This window comes from Protomyctophum bolini (assembly GCF_963924005.1).
Source record: "Protomyctophum bolini genome assembly, chromosome: 23".
Classification (NCBI taxonomy): Eukaryota; Metazoa; Chordata; class Actinopteri; order Myctophiformes; family Myctophidae; genus Protomyctophum; species Protomyctophum bolini.
Genome location: NC_137884.1, coordinates 19,152,872 through 19,171,716, shown reverse-complemented (window position 1 = coordinate 19,171,716; position 18,845 = coordinate 19,152,872). Strand labels below are relative to the sequence as shown.

The following is an 18,845-nucleotide window of genomic DNA, read 5'->3' as shown; positions in this document are numbered from 1 at the left end:
GGATACACCTGACTCCTGACACACCGGTTGAGGACCACAGCTTTACATTTTAGATTATTGACCGAATATACACCTTATTCCACCCAAGCATGTGTGAAAGGGCTTTTTTTGTGCAGGTTTTTTCCCCCTCTCAGAAAATAACTTAACATTTTTGTTTTAAAAGGATTTATTTACAATTACAAAATGATTGTAGAAAATGATAGACGTCAAATAGAAAAAAACCTACATTACACTTCTGTTAGAAATAGTACAAAAATATATTCAAAGTATTGGTGGTGTTATTCTGTCCATGTGCACCTGGGAGTGAAGAACAAAAGGTTGTTGGTGTCTGACTTAAAAAAAAAAGTTAGGTTTTAGGTCAACCAAAGGGTGGCAGCTAATCGGCTATACAGTTCACGTCTGAAAGAGCTTGCCGAGTGGCCACCTCACTCACAGCCTCCTGATTGTTCCCAGTCTCAGGCCCTGTTCGTTCCATGATGTGGCCAATCCTCCGTATCGAACATGTGCGACGTAACATAGTCCTCATACTGTCCGTCTATCAGCTTGGCCGCGTTGTTCCTGGCGAACCAGCAGTCCACGCTCTGCGTCCCGCTGTAGATGCGCCTGGTCTTCTTAACCACCGGCACGGAGCGACCCTTCAGCTTCAGGACCGATGTTGGTTTGACCAGCGAAGGATCGCCCTGTGCGGAGCTGCTGCCAGGAAGCTGTGCCAGGCCCGCCTCCTCGTATAGAAACTGACCTGGAAATAAAACAAATAAGACGTTGTCAAAAGAACACTGGTCCTGATTGATCTCCCTCCAGCACGTCACTTCTCACGACGGTCACAACAGCAGACTAGTCTCTCTGAGAAATACTTCCTCCTTTCCCCTCTTGAATCACATCTTCACATCATCGTACCCGGAAGTTATGCCAGGAACGGCTACTTTTTACTGGGCGTGAAAAGTGATGCATGTGCATACTCAGGACTCGACTACTCGGGAAGCATTGTACCTCATCTCTTCAGCCCTTATTTCTTTACAAAGCATTGTGCTTGCATAAATATAATCATTCAGTCTAGGTAGAACGTAGGGCACCACAATAATGAATGAAAATGTATTTCAAGAAATTGTGTTTCAAAATAATGTAATTGTGAGCGGTGGCAATTCATTCAGATATGTTTGGTCAGCTGTTCAACTTTTCCCTCATCTTGATTCTTCTCACTATTACACAATGGTTAAGAACCAGACACGACCACACAGGGATACAATCACAGGGGCCGTTACATACCCTTTGATCAAATGTGTTACAGATAAACAATATGCGCAATAAAGGCATTAAAAAAAATGTATTTATATTGGCCACATGACCACTTACGTCTATTTGGTGCCCTATAAAAAACACTCACTTCCATAAACTAAGCTGGCGTGCTCTAAACAAACATTAAAATAAATAATAAAACACAATCTGGATTATCATTTTAACCGTAATTGACATCAAAAAACTGTTGAAATGTTAAAAATGTAGAGCATGTACCTAGCAGGCCGTGGCAGCTGTTGGACAGCCCCTTGCTTTTGGAGATGTAGAACCCGAGGTGGTCTCTCTGGTAGGGCGCCGGGTTCTTGTACTGGTGCACCAGAATCACAAAGCTGATGACGCCCGCTATGGTCACGGTCACGTTGGACTTGGCCACGATGGCCACCGACAGCGAGCCGCTCTCCACCGTCGCGGTGGAGTCGCAGGGCAGGACCATGCGGTCGAGGCCGTCCAGGATGACCTTCTTGGGGGTCACCTCGATGTAGGCCCGCTTGGGCTTGTCCACCACGATGGTGATGGTGCTGAAGTAGGTGCGCTGCTGCTTGTGGCTGCCGGGCGGCGCCGGAGCACCGATCAACTTGCCGTTCACGGTCACCCCTTTTGGGAGACGAATGGAACACACACACACACGAGTGATGCTTTCAAATAACTCGCCGGTCCCAACATACGATAGCAAAGACTTGACTACTGGCTAGCCTCGTTAAGCAATTCAAGCCTGAGTTCATATTTTGGGCACAGGAAAAACATTTAGGGCTCCATTTTCGTCACCGCTAAACCCCTTATCCCTAAACTTCTTGGCATTTTTTCTTTTTTTACTATTTTGCTAAACATTTTTCAATAGTTAAAATGGCCAGTCTACAAGCTCACAACGTGTCAATATAGATTGGCTAGTTGAACTATTCAAAAATGTTTTTTCCAAAATAGTAAAAAAGGCAAAGAAGTTTAGGGATAAGGGGTTTAGCGGTGACGAAAATGGAGCCCTTAAAACATTTTCAAAAATGGCCAATCTGCACTCTCACAAGTACGCAGTGCATCGCAATGTATTGTGAGCTTGTAGATTTGCTATTTTTTGCCATTATTGAAATGGGGCATAAGTGGTTCACTTTGTTGACTGTTTGTGAGCTTATTGTCTGCTATCTTACCGGAGTGCTTGTGGTCAGACACTAGGCGAAGGACGTGTCCAGGCTCTCCGTTGATGTTGAAGCACACGGTCAGTTTACTGAGGGGGAACTCCACTATGAAGTGGGGGTCACCGTCCGCTAAGGCAGGACAATAAAGATTTAAAAGGGTGTTGGTGTGGAAACCCCAGCATCTCTATTCTCTCTTTTATCAAATACGTTTTGTATTAAGAACTGGTTATACATTATTATATAAATTGGTACAGTATACATTATTTGTTCCTTTTTTTATGAAAAACAAAAAGAAGAAAGGAAAGCAAAAACAGGCAAAAAGAACCCTCAATCCCTCTCACCCATACTGCTCAGTGACACTGCATAGAATAAAATAGTAAGATGATGAGATATTCATGGCAAACAACAACCCTGCATCTCTTTTCTGGGGGGGAACATGTGCCGAAAATAACCAATCTCAGCTCTGCAGCTCACAGCTCTAAGCTTGTAGACTGGGTGTAGATCAAATAAATATATAAAAGCACACAAGTACAGTGCAACTTAGGTCTCTTTTACTATAATAGTACAGACTAAAGGTCTAAAGGCCTATTTATACTCCAGTTTTAGGTGATACGGTGACCATGCACCGAAAACTACAACATGACGTCACGCCGTGGTGATAAGCGACTCACCGCTCACCAAAACACATCTCTCTCCTTTTACTAACCACCGTTTAGGTGATCACTTTTAGCCTCTCGTAGCAATTCTAATATCACGGATATTATTCTCGTCCCTCTCAGTATTTTCTTTTGCAATGTCCCGCCGCAAGTTTGCATACTGGGCCCTGATTCCCTGATTGGTTATAGCCTGGTTCCAGACTAATCTGGTTGGCTCGTCACCACTTCGGCTGTGAAGTCCTCCCACAATTGAGAGGGGCCGGACTTAATCTGCCTGGGGCAATATGCATTGAGACGGGCCAGACTTAATCTGCCTGGGGCAAATGGGCAATATGCTTTGAGACGGGCCAGACTTAATCTGCCTGGGGCAAATGGGCAATATGCATTGAGATGGGCCAGAGTTTAACTGCCTGGGGCAATATGCATTGTAGCCGGGGAGCCAAGGGCCCAAAATTGGACAGGACTTGTGATGTCATGCCGTACCTTTTATTTGTTATTTGTTTTTTTCGTCAGCACAAATGTGATGAGGACAGCACAAATGTGATGACGTCAGCACATTTGTGCACATTTTGGCAAGTGCTATGGCCGAATTTAGGCCAAGGAGTGTTTTTCGTGCAAAACTAATGCTTGGAATGGATTCAGAATCATGAAAACCGCCTAGTTTGACATGTCACAATTGTCACATGCTACTTAAGGCATGATGGAATTTGGAAAATGTTGCCTTATATTGGTTGTCTATGGTGTGGTATACAAAAACGCCCATAACTATTTTTCACGCTGTTTCCGGCAGAGCAGACCTCTCATTCTGTGGACCTTAATGACCAAATTAATAGAAAAAACACAAATAAAAGCAGATGAAGGCTGGCTATGCGAGGCTAGGTCACCTTTTCACCTAAAACTAAAGTATGAATAGGCCATAAGTGGTTCAAAACACTGTTACAGGCAGTCAGGGGGATTTGGTCTGGAGGCAGAAAGACTTGACTCATGACTTGTGCTAAACAACAGTTTGCTGGATTGTGGAGGTTATTCTACGGGCAGTGCACTGAGTGCAATGCTCTTAAGCAAGGTACTTAAGCCCTGAGTGCACCAGGGCTGTGGCGCTGTGTGTGCAGTAGCTAGTAGTTCCCCCAAAGACACGGTATATGTCACGAGGAAAACTGGAGAGAATATGATTTCCATTAGGACAGACTGAAAATAACTTTTATACTTTTGCGTTTAACCACTTAAACCGCAGCATTCCAATTCTGGGGGGAGCATTCACCAAAAATAGTCGATCTGACCTCTCTGCAGAAATGCCGTTATTTTGTAAAAGAAAAAGTGTGTTATTTAGGAGAGTGATAAATGAAAGTCACAATCTAGTAACCTAACCTAAAAGCATACCAGCTACTTTTTTTATTTTTAATGTCATTTAGACATTATGCCATACAGTGCAGTCCCTGTCACTGCTGACCTGATGCTCGGAGGGTGTAGAGTAGACAACAACAACCACACATTTCCTCCAGACGCTTTTTTTGGTCATCTGACGGTGCAGGTGAGAGGTGAAGGAACATGCTAATCCTTCCCAGTTTTGCTCTTCTGTTTGAACAGGCACCCTGACTAATCTGAAGGAGGCGCTAGCGCAGTGACGGCCAGCTACTACTGGCTTCCCACCTGCGAAAGCAAACCAATTGTTTTCGTTGCAAACACCAGCACTTCTGCGGTGGGCATGAACACACATACCCCAGCCGCATACAGTCTCTTATTTATTTTTAATGTGAAGTTAAAAAAAAGGTGAAGTATGGCATAACTGTCTTTAATTTACCTCTAAAGGACAGCTCTAGTGTTCTGTACACTCCCGACAGATAGAATGTATAACCTGAGTTTCCTGTGAGAACAGACTGAGATGAATGGAGAGATGAGATGAGATGAGAGAGCAAACAGTAATGACAGGGTCATTAGTGCTCACTAACTACCTCTGATGCCATCCCTATCTCTCTGTAAGACACACACACACACACACACACACACACACACACACACACACACACTCTCTCTCATGTCCTACACTCTACCGTGCAATGTGTGCTGTGCTCACAGGACACGCACTTGCACGTTTTTAAAGTGCTGCCTAGTCCCGGCGCTGGTATTTCAATTAGACACTGTGTGTTCTCGACGCGTTGCAGGTCATGTTCCGAGGCATCAATTAACCCCTTTGCCGTCTATGTGATCATTACCATCTGTCGGACCAACAGGCAAATTACAAGCCACCCACACGGAGAGAGACAGAAGAAAATGGTCTACTGTACTGTACATTTCCCCTCTCTGCTCTCCGTCAAGCTCTCTGTCAAGTCCCCCTAAAGAAGCTGCTTAACTGCCTCATGGGAACAACAAGGCACGGCAACAAGAGGGACAGCTACGCCACTTGAGTTTACAATGTGCCCCCAGGCTGGTTGGTGAAAACATGCACTGATGCAGACAGAAAGAGAAGACGAGGCGTCACCTGATGTCTTGGACTGCACCGTGATGGATTTCTTGACTGGTCTCCTCTCTGCTTTATTGCCTGTGGAAGGGGAAGAGAATTTGTCGTCTTAGAATGACTCGGTCTCTTCTATTGCAGAGTACCTCCTCTCGTCATGCTTACATGGCGTCACTATTTTGAGCATGTCATTTTTAGGCCAGCCGCCATTTTCGCATGTTGTTGAGCTGGTAGATTGTCTATTATTATTATTAAGACCTTAGACCTAAATACAGATAATTCTGGGGGTCCTTGACATGAAATAGTAGAAAACATTAGATTTAGAAGACATTTTATGGAATCTGGTCTCAGGTCTCAATGGGTCAAGTGGTTCATTTCCACTGTTGTATAGTGTGGAACCATTACTGAGTGACCGTGTTTGATGAAGAATATAACACAACGGTCTCACCCGTCTTGGCGACATCGGAGCTGCTTGACCCGCCCCTCCCCTGGAGCTTGTGGGCCTGAGTGTCCTCCTCGTCCGCGTCATCTGGCAGCTCGTTGGCCTTGCCGTTGGTCCCCGGGGGGGCTTCGGTGGGCGCCGGGGCCATGGTGCCGTCCGCGAGGACCTGCGGCCTCTCCACCACCAGGCTGGTGAGCGGTGTGAGGAAGTGGTACGTCACGGAGAGATTGGTGGCCTGCCGGATGTGTCCCTCCCTCTCGCCGCTGGTCTGGCTGCGTAGCCGCCCCTTCAGCCCCTCTTTGACGCTCAGGAAGCCCCAGACGCGCTCGGCAAAGTCCTCGGCCACGGCCGCCGCCGCCGCCGCCTCTGTCCCCGGCGGTGCCCCCGGCGCCCCCGGCCTCGACCCGGGAGGAGGAAGCCTGGGGGCGGACGCCGCCACGGCGGCGGCGGAGGCGGCCTTCACGTGCCTCTCCGTCTCGGCCTGCCGGCGCCGCAGAGGCACGTCGGTCTCCAGGAGGATGCTCTTGTCGTTGTTGGTGGCGGTGACCTGCACGTGGAGAGACTCGGCGCTCGCGTTGGTCAGCTTGCCGGCGACGACGATCTCGGAGCCGTTGAAGTAGTTGGTGAAGAGGTGCTGCGTGACGTACTCCACCTGGTCCCGCGTGTAGTCGATCCTGATGTCGGACAGCAGCGGTGTCCCGATCTCGTCATAGAACCTGGAGGGACGGACAGAGAGGTGAGTTACCACTACATTTTGCCGTTTAAACCATTAAAGGTATATTCAGTGATTTCACTCAAAAAACCTTAGGTTTCGTTTTTGGCTGTGGGACCTAAGCCTTCGTCCAATCAGGATAGAGAGTCAAAAACGAAACCTACGGTTTTTTGACCCCCAGGGGTTAACTGGGGACAGGGAGGAACTCCTTATATGGTCAGCACACTCTATAGTAGAGAGGATTATCACAACAAAACAAAAAAATAAGTGATATTTGAATTAAGTGAAATCACTTACTCTACCTTTAAGGCCTGACGTCGAAATAAAAAAAACCGTTCACTCTGAAAGAATATATATTCAAAGATTTGTGCTGCATTCTCAAGCAAACAATGTCAGCACAAGCTCACAATATGCGATATGTTGTGAGCTCATGAATGTAGATTTGCTATTTTGGCTGAACGTCTGCTTTTGTCGAATGTTTGCCTATTATGCCCTAAATGGGAACACACTACTACGCTTCATGTGGTGGAGAGGTGAAATTAATATCTGAGGAGATTGAGTGTCGTTTATCTGTGTGTGTGTGTGTGTGTGTGTGTGTGTGTGTGTGTGTGTGTGTGTGTGTGTGTGTGTGTTCACCTCTCTGGCCCATCTCAGTGTGTGTGTGTGTGTTTCTGTGTGTTTCGCAGTAAACCTCCTCACCTCCTCGCCAGCGTGTTTGTTCAAGCAGGACCGGGGCTATTATCTGTGGAGTATATCTGTTAACCCCCCGAACACATACTCAGACACAGGTTGCACAATGTACACACACATTCCTCCTCCACAGAGCAAACACCTTGTTGTGTGCGCGTGAGAGGGTGCACTTGTACCGCCATCTATCTCTGTGAGAGGCGAATGTCCTCACAAGGATAGAAGATGGGGAGCATAATATTCCTGGTCCTATATGACTTTGCACAGAGGCTGTTTTAGGATTGGGGTTGGAATTCGAGTTAAGTTTAAGAGCATGTACTGTAACTGGAGGTGGCGAGTGAAGTCAGTCCTCGCAAGCATAGCAATACACGTGTGTGTGTGTGTGTGTGTGTGTGTGTGTGTGTGCGCGTGTGTGCGTGTGTGCGTGCACGCCAGACCAATATCACTATCTGGCTTGTTTTTGCAATTGGATATTCCTCTGGTTTGTGCGTGTTTTCCTGTGAGACAAAGTGTGTGTGTTTGTGTGTGTGTGTGTGTGTGTGTGAGAGAGTCTGTGGCTGTCACAGAAGTTGATTAAAGAGCCATGTTGTCAGCACCGTCACATTTCAGGCAACCCTCCTGTCCCCCATAGCGTGATGAGAGATGAAAGTACGCAGTTCAGAGATAAGAGGCAGGGATTAAAGGTGCACTAATTGGTTAATAAGAGCTGGATTATGTCTAGTAGTGTCCGGAAGAGTGACATTCTGTCCATTGAGTTAAAGAGAGCGATAAAGACACACTGATGCTTTCCAAGTACAGTACGTGTCCCTGTTCTGGTACCACTGGTATGCGGGACGTGTCCCACTGGTACACTGGACGTGTCCCACTGGTACGCGGTCCGTGTCCCACTGGTACGCGGGACGTGTCCCACTGGTACGCGGTCCGTGTCCCACTGGTACGCGGTCCGTGTCCCACTGGTACGCGGGACGTGTCCCACTGGTACGCGGGACGTGTCCCACTGGTACGCGGGACGTGTCCCACTGGTACGCGGGACGTGTCCCACTGGTACACGGGACGTGTCCCACTGGTACGCGGGACGACGGGACGTGTCCCACTGGTACACGGGACGTGTCCCACTGGTACGCAAGGCGGGAATGCCAAGTTTTCCCGACCGTGAATCTATAACCGACGTGCGTCAGCAGGATCAATGATGTGGTCAATGACAATGATATGAGATTGTGTTGTGATATAATAATATAGGAGTGGGTATAGGCCGGTCAACTGTCTTCCGTGTTTCGGTGCAGTGATGCACGACCGCGACGCACCCCCCCCCCCACCCCCCACCCCCCCAGCCATGCCGGGTATAGACTGTAGAGCACCAACATAATGGAACAGGTAATCAACAAAACACCCGAGCTGAAGATAATAATTCACTCGCAAACGCACGCACACACACACACACACACACACACACACACACACACACGGACCCTTTGAGCATGGCGCTGGCGTCGGCGTCCTCGCGGATGCGCCTCATCATCCCACAGTTCTCCAGGGACATGCGCTCCAGCAGCCGGTAGTCCACGTCGTTGCCGATCCCGATGGTGAAGATGCAGAACTTCTCCTGCACGGCCGAGCGCGTGTTCCCCAGGATGGCCGGGGACTGCGTCTCGCCCACCGTGGGCCGCCCGTCGGTCAGGAAGATGACCAGAGACACGGTGTTGGGGTTGCTGTCGGGGCCCTCCAGGTAGTCGCTGAGCAGCTGGGAGCCCGTCTGGATGGCGCCGTCGATGTTCGTGCCTAGTATACACAGGTGGCAGTGGTGGAAAAGGGCACTCGCATTACGGGTTACGGCAATGTAGAAATGACTGTATTCACAATTTACTTAAAAGTACAATAGGTATTGGCATAAAGAATGTACTTAACCCATTTAGACCTGAGACCAGATTCTATACAAATGTCTTCTGAATCATGACCAAAAACCAATGTTTCTATATCAGTTGTTCTCAAACTATTTCCGGGCCCACAACAAGATTATTATTGTTAACTAAAAGTAACAAAAAGATATGATTATGAATAAATATAAGGTGATCTCCACTGTGATGTATAATTCTAGATCAGGATGCGAAATCCCTGGTATGTGCAGAGGAGGAGTCACTCACCTCCGGTGGGCACAAGCATATAGATGAACTTCTTGGCATCTCGGATGTTGAGCGGCGTCACAGGGACCAGGCGGTTCGGCTGCCACACTTTGATCCTGCTGGAAAAGCTGATGAAGTTGAAGTTGTCACCAGGACGCAGGTCCTTCAGAATGGTGAACAGAGCATCTTTAGTCTGGGGAGACGGAGGTAAGAGAGAGAGTGGGAGAGTGTGACTGAGAATCCCAGAGCGCTACAGGGTGCAAAACAAGAGACAAATGGAGAGAAACACATTAACTGTATCTATCTATATCATGTTTCAAATGTTTTTTTTTTTTAAATAACCTTTTTTTAAGGTACCGGTATATTCAGTTCAAATATCACTTCTTTTTTGTTTTGTTGTGATAATCCTCCCTACTATAGAGTGTGCTGAGTTCCTCCCTGTCCCCAGTTAACCCAAGGGGCCAGTGAGGCGCTACAACGTTGAAGCACTGGGCCCTAGTGGTAAGAGGAAGGACTGCAGGCGGACCCGTGGATTCATGACGAGGAAACCCCGTGCAGCTGGGCTTTAAAACATTGAGCGCTCGGTTGCACTTCCGCATTTGGGCACCAATGCTGAATCGGCGAAAAAAGGCGGAAGTAAACGGTCCTTTCTTGTTACCGGGGTGGACCGGGGTTTTTCCAAATCACCCAAATCACTGAATGCTCCTTTAAGTTGCATGCGTTCCTTCACAAGGGGTGAATGCTGGTGAGCAATGTGATCATGGTTGCTATGCTGCCTGACTGTAACCATGGTTCATGTGTTGTAATGACTGGACAGAAAACGCATAATGTCAACGATGTAGTCCCATAATGACATCAGCATGCATGCACGCAAGCACGCACGCATGCACACACACACATATCTAGCAGTAGATCTGCTATTCTTGAAAAATCATTCAAATGTGGCGCAAATCTTTGAATATATATTCTTTCACAGCGAACGTTTTTTTAACTAAAATCTTTGCTTCTGGGGGGTCCCTGGAACATCATATTTTTCAGATGGGTGTAGACGGCCAATTGCATAATATTTGTGGGGGTCCTTGACATGAAAATATTTGACTGACATATTAGAAACAGGTTTTTTTCAGAAAACTGGCACAATTTAGAAGGCATTTTGTTGAATCGGAATCAGGGCTACAGTAAATGTGTTAAGAAACAACACAAAGTTTCTGCCCCCACAGCTACGATATGCTCTCATAATGACTTACATCCCTCCTACTATTCTGTCCCGTGTGTGTGTGCGTGTGTGCGTGTGTGTGTGTGTGTGTGTGTGTGTGTGTCACAAGCAAGGACCTCCAGCTCTCCAGCCATGTGTGGGAGTCATAAAGTCGGGAGGGAGAGATATTGGACGCCTATGGAGGCTGTATAAAGCCACGGGGACAGAAGTTGCAGAACCACAGAATGTCCGACAGTGAAGCCTTCTATTGTGGAGACACATCAAAGCACACTTGTTGCTCTGTTGCTCTGGTCCACTGGGGGCTGGCGTTGGGCGGGGGAGCAGATCATCGGGGTCGAGAGCGCTCTCGTCTAGAAAGTTCCATTACTCCATAGACGGCTTGACCTTACTCCCTCACAGCACGGCCTTGTACGTTTCCACTTTTCCCTTTTCGTTGCAATCTGTTCTCCTTTAGTTTTTCCTCGCGCTACGTCGTATGGCAGCTGCAGAGATCGGATTTGTGATTTCTGGCCGAGGGGATTATCATGCTCTTACACAAGAGGAAAAGGCCAGATATTGCTGTTCCGGTGTAGGAGTGAGGAGGCGGGGTGTCAGGTTTACTAGCTGCTGGTACACTCATTTAACTTCACACAGGAAAAAAAGTAAGGTTTTGTTAGACAACGCTGCATAACAAACTTAAAAAACCCTCCAAAAATCCATTCAGTTCCCCACAATATATTAATTGGAGAAAAGTGTTACATTTCTAGCCTGGTTATTGTTCTAATCTGTATAAAATAATATTAATCCGGACAACAACTTGGCAAAAGAAAAACATCCACATGTCCATAAAGGTGTCCATCACTCTTACCTGTCTGATCTTTGTTCCCAGCATTGAGAAACTGGTGTCGATCACAAACACCACATTCTTGGGAACTACCGGCAGGTCTTTTGGAGCAAAGTAATGGACAAAATGGCCATTTAAAACCTGGAGAAGAAAGGAAACTATTTATATACAAAGTCAGGGAAAGAAAAGTTTCAGTAGCTTTGTTTGTTTATGGAAATGTATGTCCTGGAGGTAGAGCTTGACCGTGGAATGAGGGGGTGGCAGTAATCCTGAAAAATGAATCACTAACAGGTTGGTGGTTGTACTGTGTGTGTGTGTGTGTGTGTGTGTGTGTGTGTGTGTGTGTGTGTGTGAGAATTGGTGTTCCATGTGTGCGTGCATATATTGTACAATACATGACAATGAGAAACAAATGTGAATCATGAATGTATTCTATACACATGCTTTCACAGTCAGGTTTTTCTGTGGGCTGTGAAATGATCTATAATAGCGTGACACCCTATATGTTTACCGTACTTTGACAGTCCTGGGATTAGAGTATTATTCACAGAATATTACGCCTATGCATCAGGATCTAATGGCTATAGCCATTACATGACTTTTAGATGCCGGCGCGGCACAGTTTTGTCATCCAGGAGGTGATTACTCTGACTATGTTCAGAGTACTTTTGTTTGTGGTTTTTTTTCAAAGGCATGTCGCTATATTATTTGTCACGTGTAGGTGGGTTAGCAGGGCTTGTCTCCTAATAACTGAAAGGTCACAGATTAAATTCCTGCTGGTTTGTCAACAACCGGTCGTGACTCATGCTGTTGAACAAGGCAGTGTGCCTCTGCCTACTCCCGCTATGTGATCTTGTCTGCGCTATTTGTGAATAGCCAACGTGTAAAGAACCAATGTGTTGTATATAGCTAACATCTAAAAATGACACAGACGCTTTCCAGGGTTTTAACTGCTACGGTTAAGCCATTTTTAACTGAGAACTGATCCTACAAATGTCTTCTAAATCATGATAGTTTTCTGAAAAACCCTATGTTTCTACAGTATGTCAGATTGTCAGTGAAACTTTTTCATGTCAAGGACCCATAGAAATATCTGTATTTGACCGTGGACCCCCCCAATCTTAAAATATTTTGGTCCAGGGACCCCCCCCCCCCCCCAGAAACAAACTTTTGAGTTAAACGTTCCCTGTGAAAGAATATATATACACCGTATTCAAAGATTCAAAAATAGCAGATTAGCAGATGCTATTTTTCAACAGGTAAAGTTTAAAATAATAGTTAAAGTGATTAAAAGCTATAAGGCGACACCCATGCGGCCTCAGGTCTAAATGTGTTAACAATACGGTTAAATGCCAACGTGAAACTGCCACGGCACTAACCTGTATGTCTCCTATGCCCATCTCCCTCTCCACATCATAGTGGATCACATAATCTCCTATCCAATCACTAACCTGTATGTCTCCTATGCCCATCTCCCTCTGCACATCATAGTGGATCACATAATCTCCTATCCAATCACTAACCTGTATGTCTCCTATGCCCATCTCCCTCTCCACGTCATAGTGGATCACATAATCTCCTATCCAATCACTAACCTGTATGTCTCCTATGCCCATCTCCCTCTCCACATCATAGTGGATCACATAATCTCCTATCCAATCACTAACCTGTATGTCTCCTATGCCCATCTCCCTCTCCACATCATAGTGGATCACATAATCTCCTATCCAATCACTAACCTGTATGTCTCCTATGCCCATCTCCCTCTCCACGTCATAGTGGATCACATAATCTCCTATCCAATCACTAACCTGTATGTCTCCTATGCCCATCTCCCTCTCCACATCATAGTGGATCACATAATCCCCCAGGATCCCGCTGGTGGTGATCTTGGCCTGCTGGACGATGTTGGGGCTGAAGGTGACCTTGCTGAACATGGCGGTCCGTTTGATCACCGTGGTGACGGGAGGCTCTGGCTTGGCTGGAGATCAGAAGGTAAAGTATAGTGCATAAGATAAAGAAAATGAAAAGAATGTATTTTTAATTGGCTCAAGAAAAAAGGTGTTTAGGGGGGGATCAGCACATCACACCATATAGCCACCTTAAAGTCAACGAGCCATGTATCCTGAACTAAGGTCTAACCTCTAGATGCTTAGTGGGGGGGGTGGAAAAATAACTCAGATTAAGCTTCAAACAGAAGAGCAACCCGAAGCTGTAATTTTATAAGCCAGTCTTTGCCCACCGACATGTTCAATGTTTTGTACATCAAACGCATGCAGCCAGTCCCTGCATGATTCTTTCTTATAACGAGGTAGATAGGGTAGGCGGGGGCGTGGCCTGGTATAGCTCAACCAGTTACGTTATTTCTATTTTATGTTTTGTCAAATCACAAGAATTAACACGAGTTTGTGACTACATAATAACTACATTGACGTTATAGATCTTTGTTTTCGTTTTTAGGTGTTTTTTTTCCGAACAAGATTATTTTCTTCACTTCAGCATGAAGCTTACATCACGCTGCCTCACGCTACAGAAACAGGAGATAGGCTCCTGCCCTATGGGCCTCATGGCACCGGCAAGGCTTACTCTCTTAAGGATCGTAAATGGGTCATGGTCCACATAGAAAGGGTATTGTTGTATAGAAATGCCAATTAAGCCTTATAATACATCACCTCTTCTGTTGCTCTGTAGCTGGCTATAGGTTGGCAATGAAATGATAGACCAGGACTTTGCCCTGTGGGTAGGTGGATTTGGGTCCCACACTGTAGCACCCTGAGTGCTCTCTCCATCCCTCCCATTTTGAGAGATGTTACCCTCTACCTCTTGTACCCGATTAGGATGGTAAATGACATGGTTGCCTCCACCGTCAATGTGTGGATGTGTGCATGGAGATGAATGTAAAGCACTTGAAAAGCACTTTTGAAAAGTGGGCACGATAGAAATACAGACCATTTGCCTCTTCAGGTATGCCCTAAATTAGAATATTTCTCTGCTGACCCAATCCTTCCTGGTAAGTCTTTGCAGGCCTTGTGCTGAGAGAGCCGTTTCAGCAGCGTTGCTGCTATTGTACCTGCCCTGTACTGCTGTTTCAGCTTCTTTGATTTGCATCGCAATTTTGTTTAATTTTGTTTTTTATGGTCCCTGAGTCCTTGGGTTCATTAAGTGTACTTCATAGATAGACTAGCATCATCTACTCCGTCTTCCGCACACACCTTGCTCCTTACCTTGCGGTGCCCATTATCCATGTTTTCTCGTAACAACCCATCATCAAATATTGGATATAGTGGAGCAAAAAGTTCTGTCTTTGTAAACATAACGCCAAGATACATAACGGATTGCCATGGAATTTGCTGTGCACCTTCATGCTCCCTGGAGGATGAAACGTTCTGATTTTGGTGACCCCGTGGCCAGTGGCGTGCACAGATACACTAGGTTTGTTGTTTTTTGTACAGTGTACAGTATGTGGACCATGGTGACATTGATCAATTCTTGATAAAAAAACACTTCTAATATATTATTTAGCCCCCAGAATCTATATATCTCACACGATTAAGGCAACCAGCCGGTTCCACGCGCTGCACAAGGTGCCCTTTTTTCACTTGAGCACCTGCTCCTCTAAATGTCTGTGCACACCACTGCTCGTGGCCTTTTCTCTACTGCCACCCGTAGCCCAAAACTTGCACACAAGATATCTCGACTTATAATGGACAGTGTCATGTCCTTCCAACACTTTTATCCCAAATATCTTTAAATATTGTGTGCACCGTGCTTCCTTTTATATACCTAGTATCTGTCTTGGTATCTTGGTCTTGGACGCTGCAGAAGTCCCTCCGCCGCTGCCCCTGCCGTTGCGGAGCGGCATCACTTTCAGTAGCGTGAGTGGCAAGTGGTCAATGAGGACGACGTCGAGGCTGAGTCGGCTGACCAGCTGCATCGGCCTCAGGCTTGTCACATGCTCGTAGCGGCCCAGCCGCCGCTGGAGCAGTTCCTCATAGGTCAGCAGGAATAAGGCCCGGTTCCGGCCCGGAATGCTCGCCGACATCCTGAACACCTCCACCTCTGACTCAGCGCTTTGCAGGGCATAGATATATACGATGCAGAGGAGGAGAGAGAAGTGTAGCGTGTAGAATAAGGAATGAGGACGGAAGGGAGAGAAGATGAATCCAAATGTTAACAGAGGGGGGAAAAGTGAGATGTGAAATGTGATTAGGAATTGGCATGAAATGAATTGACTCAATAAAATGAGAGATACAGGAAATTAGAATGGAGAGTAATTAATGATAGACTAGAATAAAGACAGAATCAAGACATTTAACAACTGGCCAAGTGGTCCAGGCGCATGCCGCATATAAGCTTTGGCCAGACTTTGCTGCTCTTCTCTCTCGCCCTCTTTCCTGTCCATCTTCACTTGCTATCAATAAAAAAAAGGGAAGAAGAAAATGCTAGAAAAAGTGTAAATGGTTTTAAATATTACACGACTACGCTGGGGTTCATATGTTTATGATTATAGGAGAACAGAAGAGGAGAAGTAGTGAGATGAGCAGTGCAAGAATAGTGGTATCATCTGTGTGTGTACAGTGTATACACACAGTACAGCATGCAGCATCAGTAGATGACCTCAGGGATCAATGGTTTAAGTGTGATAGAGGTGAATGAAGTGATGTTGATGCTGTTGTTATCTCTCTGTGACTCCATTATTTCTAAACCTATCATCTTCAACTTCACCACCATGCATCTCTCCGGTCCTGCTGTCCTCCGTCTGACTTTTACAGTGGAGTCGATGAATCACGCAGCGTTTAAAAAATGTCGCGTATCTTGGAGTAGGCATGATGTCATTTCTTCCTGTATTAAACCGATTTATATGACAGTCCCCGGGTCCCTATGGAGCAACGGTCATATTCGTGACTCGCTCCACTCGACGGACAGACAGACACACAGTGCCTTTGTGGTTAGTATAAAGTTGTGTTAAAGAGGTTTCAGTTCAGCATCAGTCTGTTTGCCAAACAGTAACATGAGAGAGAATGGGTTCGCCTCTTTAATTATAAGGAAACGCCTAAGAGAGATCAGAAGCTGGCCACACACATATTCAAAGATGTGTGTTGTTTGCGTACGCACCTGCACATGCAAGCGTGCACGCACGCACTCACACTCACACACACACACACACACACACACACACACACACACACACACACACACACACACACACACACACACTGGGGTCTCTCTTACCTTGTGTCACTTGCCTCTTTGTTCTTGGGTTTGCCATTGCCCCCCTTATCCTGTTTGACCTTCTTTTCCTTGGGCTTGACCTCGCTCTGATAGACACGCCCACCAATGATCCTGGCTCATGGGGGTGAAGGGGTCAAGGATTAGAGCCGTGCTTCTATTCGGGACCGCCTATTGTTACTGGTCGGACAGCTTCCCTTGGACAAAATCCTATTGTACCCTATTTTACAGTTAACAGAGCTGCACATGAATGACTCTGAGCCCCGGGTGACTATGTGGCGGAGTTAACGAGAGCGTGTGTGTGTGTGTGACTGTGTATACCTATGGTTGTGTGCACTCTTTCTGTCAGACCCCTCGCTAACCTCTCCCATGGCAACTGAAACATCATAAATCTTAATCCACACAATCATTGACCAATGATGCATTACAGAAAAGCATGCCTTTTCTTTTTTTTTGAAGAGCCAAAAAAGGCGGACAATCGAGTAACAAAAAGGAATGGGACAGTGGTTCCCAAACCTTTTCATGTCAAGGACCCCCAAATTGACACTAATTAGCCCATTTGAAAAAATAAACCAGGGATGATTTTTACAGCTCTAGCAAATATTCTCAACCTGTTTAATTTCAAGGACCCCCATTGACATGCATTAGTCTACGGTCCCCCATTTAATGGCATTTTTATCTCTGGGACCCCCAATTTATATTGTAAAATCAATGTTAATTTAACTCTGAGAGTGTACAAATGTAACCAAATGGACCCTAACGGGTTCATTTGGTTCCACTTGTTCACTCTCTGAGGTCCATTTGGTTCCAAACTATCATTTAGCTGCATGGGGACTCAACTGACTGAAATGAACGTGGACATGACGTTGTTACTGTCCGTCCACGTCCAAGTATGAAAACAATGAACAGTTAATGAATTGCTCACATTGTGAAGTTGGAGATGTAGGCAGCTGCAGGTATCTGGAAGTGGAAGACGCCCTCGGCAGCAGCGGAGTGTCGGTTGAGCATGACGCAGGACACCGCCGTGAAGGCATACCGCGACACGATGGTGGTTTTGATGGACAGCTCCTGGATGTGTGGTTTGGTTTCCTGTTTTATATGATCAATTTATGCAACATTAGGCTATTATTTGACACCAAATCTGGTTTAGAGCAAAAACTGTATGTCTTTTGGGTAACACTGATTGGTAGTTATAGTTCCTTTTTGATAGGCTAATTGCAAGGCTTTACAGTCCCAAACACGTTCTTTTCCCCCTAAATGTTGGACAGCATTTTGTAAGAAAGCGCCAACGCATTACAGCTACTCTGGCGAACAGCTGATGCTTGGCAGTTCTCCTCGCGTCACACCCGAGGACATGAGTTTCTGATGACAAACAAACCCCCATAGGCTAGGCTATACTCCATCCATGCATAGCCTGGATAGAAAAGTATTTGACCTACATATTGGAGTTATATATGCTGCCAATTAAGGCTGCATGGGTAATTTATTGAAACGTTGTGCTTCAAACAACGATTTCAACATTTTAGAACATATCCAACTGAAGGGGAAAAAAACAAAAACAAGTGTAGGCCTATGCCAAACTCAACAGGCCTACTTCCAAGACGCATGGAGCGCAGAGGTTTAACTTCATATAACATTTATTATTACCCTTATTATTATTATTATTATTATTATTATTATTATTATTATTATTACCTTGATCAGAATGGCTTTCACTTGCCGAGGAACCCTCCGTGGTGCCTACATGAAAACAACCAAAAGTGTCAGCCGAAGATAATTAAATGAACACCAATGCCATGATGAATGATTGATTGATTGATTGATTGATGATAGAAATCACTCACAATATCCAAATCAAAGTCTGTCAAGTCGGGGAAAATATCATCATCATCTTCAAATTGAGATTGATCCAGTTGCCCCATGCATGAATTCAAACACATCATCAGCACGAAAGTCAGCATCGTGAAGAAGTCCATTTTATAATCCGTTAAGAAGAATCACACGAATGAACGCGCATTATTTCCCAGTGCGCAGCGCTCCGTGTCCACAGGTCGCTGAGATCAGAGTGACCGGAGAGTCCGA

The 18,845-nt window shown here is 45.9% G+C and overlaps 1 protein-coding gene across 1 annotated transcript; it reads right to left on the bottom strand.

The window, feature by feature from the left end:
* Window positions 1-148: 148 nt before the first annotated feature.
* Window positions 149-18,841, bottom strand: itih5 (inter-alpha-trypsin inhibitor heavy chain 5). The gene is made up of 14 exons (XM_080757991.1): window positions 18,608-18,841; window positions 18,459-18,503; window positions 17,689-17,852; window positions 16,767-16,877; window positions 15,318-15,604; window positions 13,346-13,515; window positions 11,559-11,675; window positions 9,517-9,688; window positions 8,845-9,154; window positions 5,983-6,692; window positions 5,559-5,618; window positions 2,436-2,552; window positions 1,513-1,890; window positions 149-739 (listed from the first exon to the last, which is right to left on the bottom strand). Exons 1-14 carry the CDS (start codon window positions 18,737-18,739, stop codon window positions 456-458), a joined length of 3,057 nt encoding a protein of 1,018 aa, XP_080614117.1. The 5' UTR covers window positions 18,740-18,841; the 3' UTR covers window positions 149-455.
* Between the last annotated feature and the right edge of the window lie 4 nt (window positions 18,842-18,845).